Source organism: Vigna radiata, unplaced genomic scaffold, assembly GCF_000741045.1.
Source record: "Vigna radiata var. radiata cultivar VC1973A unplaced genomic scaffold, Vradiata_ver6 scaffold_131, whole genome shotgun sequence".
Classification (NCBI taxonomy): domain Eukaryota; kingdom Viridiplantae; phylum Streptophyta; class Magnoliopsida; order Fabales; family Fabaceae; genus Vigna; species Vigna radiata.
The window spans coordinates 743,232-752,176 of record NW_014543258.1 but is presented as its reverse complement, the minus strand read 5'-3'; the positions used below and the strand labels follow the sequence as shown (position 1 = coordinate 752,176).

The 8,945-nt window shown below is 42.6% G+C and overlaps 2 protein-coding genes across 2 annotated transcripts; both read right to left on the bottom strand.

The window, feature by feature from the left end:
* Nucleotides 1-1,320: 1,320 nt before the first annotated feature.
* Nucleotides 1,321-3,759, bottom strand: LOC106753490. Its single transcript, XM_014635308.1, has 3 exons — nt 2,221-3,759; nt 2,059-2,161; nt 1,321-1,940 (listed from the first exon to the last, which is right to left on the bottom strand). The coding sequence occupies exons 1-3, from the start codon at nt 3,757-3,759 to the stop codon at nt 1,321-1,323; spliced, it is 2,262 nt and encodes a 753-aa protein (XP_014490794.1).
* Nucleotides 3,760-3,836: 77 nt separating this feature from the next.
* On the bottom strand, nt 3,837-5,171 carry LOC106753489. The gene has a single exon (XM_014635307.1). It carries the CDS (start codon nt 5,169-5,171, stop codon nt 3,837-3,839), a length of 1,335 nt encoding a protein of 444 aa, XP_014490793.1.
* Nucleotides 5,172-8,945: the final 3,774 nt, after the last annotated feature.

Below are 8,945 nucleotides of genomic sequence, written 5' to 3'. Positions count from 1 at the left end.
TCTAGTGTGTTGATGGACGTTATGGTCCATGAGGTGTCAAGACGCGGTCGGTCTTGAGGTAACTAGACACGGTCGGTCTAGTGTTTTGTGTGTTTGACAAATAGTACATAAGATATCGAGCTGGAATACTTCATTGGAATAATTCTGAAAGAGAAAATTGAACCTGGAAGGACAATCAATGAAAATATAACAAAACTTTAACTATAGTAGAATTTGAGATGGGTGACGTTCCAAGTTTTAGGAACAGCTTTTCCGTCCAGGTATTCCAGTCGATATACTCCGTTCTTCCAATCTGCACTGATTCGGAAAGGTCTTTTCCAATTGTCAGCCAGCTTGCCATGTGCTTTATTTTTTCGTGTCTCACCCCGCTTGCGCCAAACAAGGTCTCCTTCGGTGAAATTGCGGGGCTTAACTTTGGTATTATAACGCCTGGTTATCAGTTGTTTCTGAGCTTCATTCTTGATCAGGGCAATCTCGCGCCTTTCGGGTACGGTGTCGAGGTTCAGCCTCAGTTGTTCATCGTTGAGAGTCATATCTTGTATATACCGGCGAAGGGATGGTTCCCCCACCTCGACCGGTAACATAGCATCAGTGTCATATGTGAGATTGAAGGGGGTCTCCCCTGTAGATCCGTGCGGTGTGCATCTGTAAGCCCAAAGTACTTCAGGCAATTCTTCTACCTACAAGCCTTTGGCTTGCCCTAGGCGCTTTTTCAACTCGGAGATTATGGCTTTGTTCGTAGCTTCGGCTTGTCCGTTCGTTTGGGGGTGTTCTACTGAACTTGTAACATGTTTGATGCCAAGTCCCTTGAGAAAGTCTTCCAGCATACGATCGATGAATTGCCGACCGTTATCAATAATGATTCTTTGTGGTATGCCGAATCGGCATATCAAGTGTCAGATGAAGCTTTGTACTTTTCGGGCGCTGATTGTTGCAAGGGCTTCTGCTTCGATCCACTTGGTAAAGTAGTCGATTGCCACAAGGAGATATTTACACTGTCCTTTTGCGAGCGGCAGGGGTTCGGCAATATCCATTCCCCATTGAGCAAAGGGCCATGGAGATATGATGCCCATCAGTTCGGACGGAGGAATCCGAGTGTCATGTCCATGGGACTGGCAGGAGATGCACTTTTGAATGAACTCTTTGCAATCTTGTTCAATTGTAGGCCAGTAGAAACCCGCTCGTAATATCTTGGCTCTAAGCGTTCTTTTACCCGAGTGAGAGCCACAAATGCCATGATGTAGTTCCTGCATAACGTACTTGGCTTCTTCGCCAGACAAACACTTCAACAAAGGAGTAGTGTATCCACGTCAGTAGAGATCATCTCCTATAAATGTAAAACGTCAGTAGTGTACCCTGTTCTTGCTGAATCACCAACTGTATTATATCTTGCCGCCAGTCAACCTTGGAAGGAATGACGCTGGTAGAGCAGGTCTCTAAAAGAGGCTGTTCCAGCATGGTTTTGATTACTGAAGTGAGTTGGGAGTTTCCTCGGGCATGTGTAAGTTTGGAAAGTAAATCCGCTCGGAAATTTTGCGCCCTGGGTACATAGGTGATTTTGAAAGTGGCGAACACTTTAATGAGGTCGCTGACTTTGTGATAGTAACGTAATAAATGATTGTCCTTGACCTGGAAGGTTCCGTTAATGTGCCCCACAACTAGTTGGGAATCCATTCGGCATTCTAAGTGTTCAATGCCCAGCTCGGCAGCAAAGAGTAGTCCGCTGATTAAGGCTTCGTATTCTGCCTGATTGTTACTGAGCTGGAATGTGAAGGATATTGCTTGCTCGACAAGAAGACCGTTCGGTTCCTCCAGTACTATACCAGCTCCTCCTCCTCTTTTGTCTGAGGATCCATCTACGTTCAAATTCCACACGGACGGTTCTGCCGGCGGGGGTAGTTCTGCTGCGAAATCTGCTAAGTGTTGGCCCTTGATGGAGCCTTGTGGCTCAAAACGCAAGCCGAATTCGGATAATTCGATGGACTAGGAGACCATCCTTCCTACCAGGTCCGGTTTCCTGAAAATCCTAGCGACCGGATGGTTCGTTCGGATAATAACTTGGTGGCTTTGAAAGTACGGGCAGAGTCGTCTTGCCGCTGTTAGTAGGGCCAATGCTACTTTCTCCACCTGAGAGTATCGTTCTCCGGCCCCCTGCAAGGTTCTGCTAACAAAATAAATGAGCTTAAAGATTGGTGCCTCTTGAATAAGGGCGGCACTTACCGAATGGCTGGATGCGGACAAATATAGTTGTAAGTCAAACCCTTCTGTCGGACGGCTCATGATGGGCGGATTGGTCAATATGTTCTTTATGGCGGAGAAGGCCGCCTCACATTGGTCGTCCCAATGTCGAGGGACATGTTTCTTCATGTTTTTGAGTATCGGCTTGATATGGTCGAAGAGCTTCGGTATAAACCGTGACAGAGCGGTGAGGCATCCAACTAAGCATTGAACCTCTTTCAACTTGGTTGGACTTCGCATCTCGAGAATTGCTCGGCATTTATCCGGGTTGGCCTGAATTCCTCGATTTGTTAACATAAAACCTAGGAATTTACCGACCGACACCCCGAACGTGCATTTGGATGGATTCAGGCGTAAACCGTACTGCTTGAGTTGGTGGAAGACTTCTGTTAGATCCTTCAAGTGTTGTTGATGGGAACAACTTCTTACCACCATGTCATCCACATAAACCTCCATGCACCGCCCAATTTGATTGTGGAAGATTTTATCCATGAGTCTCTGATAAGTTGCGCCCGCATTTTTCAGGCCAAATGGCATTACCTCGTAGCAGTAATTGGCTTGTTCAGTGATGAAAGCCGTGTTGTCTCGGTCGGGAGCATACATCGGAATCTGGTTATACCCGAAGTATGCGTCTAGAAAACTGAGGACAGTATGTCCAGAGGCGCCATCTACAAGTCGATCAATGCTGGGAAGGGGGTAGTTGTCCTTGGGACAAGCTTTGTTGAGATCAATGAAATCTACACACATTCGCCACTGACCGTTCGCCTTTTTCACCATGACCACATTCGCCAACCAAGTGGTGTACGTTATCTCCCAGATGAATCCAGCTTTGACCAGTTTGTCAACTTCCTTCTGTACGGCCACCCTTTTTTCGGTGCCGAGCCTTATCTTCTTTTGCACTATTGGTCGAGCTTCTCGAAATATGGATAATTTATGCGTGATAACGCTGGGATGGATCCCTAGCATGTCTGAGGCGCTCCACACAAATAGTTGATTATTGGACCGCGGTAGTGTGGTTAGGTTGTTCTCTTCGACGGGAGTGAGATCAGCCCCTTTGTTAGTAGTTTGCTCGGCATTCTTCCCCAGGACAAACGGTTTAATCTCTCCCTGGGGTTGAATCCGATCATCTGTGTTGGTTCTAGGGTCTAGGTCGACCAGGATAGCTTCAGGCCTTCTCTCTTTTCTGTAAGTTGTGGCTTTTAAGGAAGCGATGTAACATTGCCGAGCAGTTTTCTGATCTGCGCGAACGGTGCATATTTCGCCGCATTCGGACGGGAACTTCATCGCCAAATGAGGAGTCGATACGATCGCTCCGAAAGCGTTTAGGCAGGGACGCCCTAGAAGAGCGTTATATGAAGTGTTGGCTTCGACCAGTATGAAGCGCACACGGATTTCTCTGGACTTGTCACCGATGCCCAAGAGGGTCCTCAGGTCGAGGTATCCCCGGGTGTCAACACGTTCCCCTGCGAATCCAACGGTCTGTTCGTGAAAGGGTGTTATCGCATCCTTTATCAGCTCCATCTTCTGGAATGTTGTCCGGTATAAAATGTTGATCGAACTTCCCTGGTCTATCGGAACTTTGCTCACGTCATACTGCGCTAAGGGTCTGGGGCGTGAAAATCCCTGTCGGGAAAGGTGATGTCCGGCATTGATAAGGGATTTCGAACTATCGTGTGGACGCTACGCAAGTTCTGCAAGTGTCTTTTGCGGGCCGAGGATGAGGCTCCGCCCCCAACAAAACCTCCTGAGATGGTGTCTATGCGGCCTCTCGAGGTCGTATCTCGTTTTCTAAATCTGCTTCTCGAGCGCCCTTGGGAGCGTTCGGTCTTTCGGTGTGAAGGATCGGGGCTTCTCCTTATCTTTCTGGGCGAGCGCCCTCGTTGATTCGTTTCTACTTTAACAAATTCCCGTAGATATCCGGCATGGACTAATCTTTCGATTTCGTCTTTGAGGCGCTGACATCCTTCTGTGGAATGTCCTCGGTTGTCATGAAACCGACAAGTTTTAGATCCGTCCGCATCCCTGGGCGAGCATCGTCTGTGAACGGTAATCAGGTTAGTTTGGAGGGCTTTTTCGAACACCTTCTCCCTCGGAACAGTGAGATGTGCAAAGTGGTCGTAGCGGGGACCGAGCAGAACTGGAAGCCCTCTTCGGGGGGGGCTTTGATTACGACCTTTGTCATGCGATCGCTGGTCTTCGCGTTTAGCTTCAGTTATGGGGGCCTCAACTTTCTTGCGGTAGTGTCGTTGATCTTCCATTTTGATGAATTTGGTCATTTTCTCCTGTAATTCCTCCATAGTCTTCGGTAATTCAGCGTATAGGCTCTCCGAGACAAACCCCAGTTTGAGACAGTTGGGCAGGTTGTTGATGATGAACTCATGGGTGACACCTTTCACTCTTCTTGCCGCTTCAGAATATCTACGCATGAATGTCCTTAACGGCTCATCTCTCCCTTGTTTGAGATTGACGAGTTCGGTAGCGAACATCTTCTCCCTCCGGTTGGCCGAAAACTGTCTTTTGAATAGGGTGGTGACAGTATGAAAACTGTCAATAGAATTCGGAGGAAGAGTGTAGTACCATTCTAGGGCTTCGTCTTTTAGGGACAGGGAGAAAGCGCTGCACTTGACTGGATCGCTTTTGGAATAGAAAGCCATGGAGTCGACAAAATTCCGAAGATGGTGTTTGGGGTACGTTGTCCCGTCAAATTTTTCAATTTGAGGGGGAGGCCGATCGGGCATTGTAGCCTGCATAATCACTTCAGTGAAAGGTAGTAATTCAGGCGATCGCGGAGGGCAACTGCTGTCGTCCTGGCGACCGTCGTTCCAGCCGCTGTTGTGACCGTCATTGTGACCGTCCCTATGGCCCTCATTGTGGCCGCCAATACGGCTGTTGTCTTCTGTCATCTCTGGTCGTCTTTCTTTGAGTCGGGCCATCTCTTCAGCAAGTTTCTGGTGTGCCTCCTGTTGTTAGCGAATCATCTGAGTCTGTTCCTCCAGTTGAGCTTGGAGTTGTCTTATGAGTTCTGTATGATCGATACCGTCCATGCTTCTGGTGGTCACCATAGGGAGTCTTCGCTTTCGGCCCCACGGTGGGCGCCAAAATGTTTCGGTAGGAATTTTTGGGACCGAAAGTACTAACCTCGATGACGCGATTCCGCTTCTTTCTAGTGCAAGATTTTCAAATACCTTCGTCGTCCGTTCTTCAAACCGTCCGTCAAGTTCCAACCTTCACCCGAGAGGGGGGGGTACCTGTAAAGGAAGTCCGACAATCAAGTTAGATCTCGGTGTAGGAAGACCCTCGATACTCAGCAAGTTGATGCTTAGAATGGAGAGATGGTTGATTACTCAGTCAGGTGTGGAAGTATGAGTGTGAGAGAATGTGAGCGTACCTTGTTTGGAGCCTTTAGTTCTTTATTTATAGGCTTTGGATTGATATGAGATTAACAGAACAAAATAAAATATAAATAGAATAAAATATAAACAAACTTACCTGATATATCTCTACTGAGATATTATTTGGTACGTGATATATGATATTATTCATTTATTCGTATTTGCGAGATGATGGGCCTCGAGCCCAATAGAGCTGGACCAATCTGATGATTTGGCCCATTTGATTAGCAAGCTTGGCCGCTCGGTTTAGCAGACCGAACGTTAGAGATATACTACCGTATAGTTTTGATTTTAAAATTTCGAAAATGTCTATTTATATAATAATGTTTGTATCATACTTTCAACGAATTTGAATGGGTTTAGTGGTAATAGTTATTATGTTATGTGTGTGCCTGACTTGTATCATTGCTTTTTTATTTTGCATGAATTTGTTGGATGATGGTGGGATTGTTGGGACCTACCATAGTTTAAGAATGAATACGGTTACGGTAGAGAAGATATATTCTCTTTCATATTTTTGTTTTCACCAATGAAAAATAATATTTAAATTGAAATTGAAGAAAGAGAAAAGCGGTTTTATTTATAATGTTGGTAGAGAGAGAAGATATATTATTTCTTTTTTATTTATAATGATGGTAGAGAGAGAAGATATAGTATTTGTGCATGCAAAATATTTTAGAGAGTAGAAAGAAAACATAACATTAACTTACTTTTCTTCTGGTTTTATAAATATTAGAGATAGAAATAGAAAATATTAATCAAAAGATTTTAGATATTGAAAGAAGGTTGCATCGTTAATATAGTGTTGTGGGTAGTATATTAGAATAAAATTAGGATATTCTAGGGGAAGTTTTCTTTAGAGAAAAACCGAGAAAGGGGTGAAGAGAAAGAAGGACACCGGGCTGTTGGCAACTCAATGGAACTTTGTATACATAGTGAATTTCTAGAATCCAGGTAAGGGAAGGAACCGGTTATATCGCAACACATGATTGGTTTAGGATTTTGATAAGTGTTTTTAAGTTATAGGAAAATATTTTGTGATGTGGTATAATATTTATTCTTTGTTTGTATATCATTGTAAGGGAAGTAGCTAGATTTATCTTGAATATATATGTGTTGGGTGATGATCTTGAAGTTGTTCTTACGACTATTGTTTTATTCATGCAATGTTTGTGAAGTGGGTGATTGGTTTCGGTTCCCGAGGTTTCTTTCGTATACATATAGATCTTTGTAGTGTTTGATGGTGTTGAGATCTGGTTCAGACCATAGGTAGGGTGGGATTATGTGTTTGTTTTGTTTTAAAACCTTAGGTGAATGGTTGTGAGTGAAGAAAATTGTGTAGAAGAAAGGAGGTGGAGTAAATTTTGGTTACTGCTCAGTGGTAGTCCAGAATAATAAGGTGTGCAGAAAAATAGGCTTTAGAGTTTTTTATTATATTGATGATAAAAGGGTATATATATTATACTAGTAGATATATAAAGAAAGTATGGTAATATATTATGTTAATATAATATATATATATATATATATATATAAAAGAGGAGGAAGTTACGTGTTTTTAATATTAATATAAAGAAAGTACGTGTGTTTAATATTAAGAAAGTTACGTGTATATATACAATTATATATTATATTTAGTATATTATATTAATTGTTACGTATATTATATCTATAGTAATATATAAGGTGTTGCGTATATATAATATTATATTTATTAGATTATATTAGGTTCATATGATAGAAAGTAGAAAAAGAAAGAAGTATGAGATAGTAGAAATGTGGATGCACTAGTAAAAAATAGGCTTTATACAGTGTATATTATGCCACGGTTTACTAGAAACCGCAGCATAATGGTGCGCGGTGGCACTTTGGTAAATAATTCGAACATATATGCGGTGGCTGTTGAAAATGAATTTGAACGTGTATTTGATATGCAGGTTTGTTTTTGTGGTAGTGGATATCACAAAAACAAACCTGCTATTTTAAAAAACTGCAGGGGAACATGGCACGGTTGTTACCACAACCGCGGTATATAGTGTTCGTTTTTTTTTTTTATGGACCTTTGGCCGCGGTTAGTGCAAGAACCGCGGTCTATTCCTGGGTCTTTTACCGCGGTTCTAACCGCGGTATATACTGGAATTTTTTTTTTTAAAAAAAAGGGGTTTAGGCAGTGGTTCCTTATACAACCGCGGTATATTCCCCAACCTTTTTACCGCGGTTGTAACCGCGGCCTAAAGTCTCTGACTTACTACCGTGGCTGAATATGTCGCAGTTCGTAAACTGTGACGTATAGTGAAAAATAACCGCGGTAAAAGCCCCTCGCTGCACTAGTGATGATACTGGTAGGAATATGTGGTGAACGTTGATGAAAAGAATAAAGTATGAAAAATAAATTATAAAAGTTGAATATTGTTACATGCTGTGGTGATATTTTATCGTAGTAATTTTATATGCTTCTGTGATGATTTCTTTGATGCAGTGGTATTTTTATAAGATGTTGTGGTGTTGTATATAAAGTCGTATTTTTATATGGTGTAGTAAAATCCCATGTTTGATGAGTTGTTTATTATTGAGGTTAAGCGTGAAAGGTATTGAAATTGTGCTATAAACTTTATGAATGGTGAGCAATGCATGTTGTTGAGAATGAGTATTGATGTGTGATGTGGACATGAAACTGTTATTTCCTTGTACTGTCGTCGGTCATGTGTGAACTTTTCATACTGTGCTACGTTAAGAATGTGATGTTGTTGGACTCTTGTTTAAGGGATAATGATTCGAGTGTCACTTCCCTCTACGCGGGGAGGTGGATGTCTCGCCCAAAGACTTTGGCTCGTGCTTAGTATAGTGCACTGGTGCGCGTAGTGCCAGTGTTTTTACTTGTTAGTCCTTGAGAAGTCGGGGAGATAGGTCAGAAGTTGCGGTGGAAGACGACTCGAATTACCCTGTTGAGGAACAGGCACCTGTTAGTGATAACAGGTCATGACGACACAGTATAAGAAAATGACATTGGGTCATGAATGGATTGATTATGATATTGATGTTGTGATGGAGTATGTTATATGATTATATTATGATTAAAATGAAATATGCTTTATTGTGTGTTATGATATTTCTGGTTGCTCACCCTGAAAGTTGTGGTTGTGGTTTCCACCTACGATGATCGTACTTGTACGGGAGTAGATGGCATTACAGATAAGACTGGATCGAAGTAGCTAACGTGAGAGTTGGGATATTTGAGTTTGGGGATTTATTATTTATTTTTAAAAGTTTTCTAATTCAATATTTTTTATGTAAAAGTGAGATTCTAAGATTTTC

Bases quoted from the DNA above. Each gene is read 5' to 3' on its own strand.
- LOC106753490 (XM_014635308.1), bottom strand. From the start codon at position 3,759: ATGGAGCTGATAAAGGATGCGATAACACCCTTTCACGAACAGACCGTT. The intron at 2,162-2,220 runs GTAAGTGCCGCC...TTTTGTTAGCAG, and splicing joins TGTCCGCATCCAGCCATTCG to AACCTTGCAGGGGGCCGGAG. The intron at 1,941-2,058 runs GTTATTATCCGA...TTGAGCCACAAG, and splicing joins CGTACTTTCAAAGCCACCAA to GCTCCATCAAGGGCCAACAC.
- LOC106753489 (XM_014635307.1), bottom strand. From the start codon at position 5,171: ATGGCCCGACTCAAAGAAAGACGACCAGAGATGACAGAAGACAACAGC.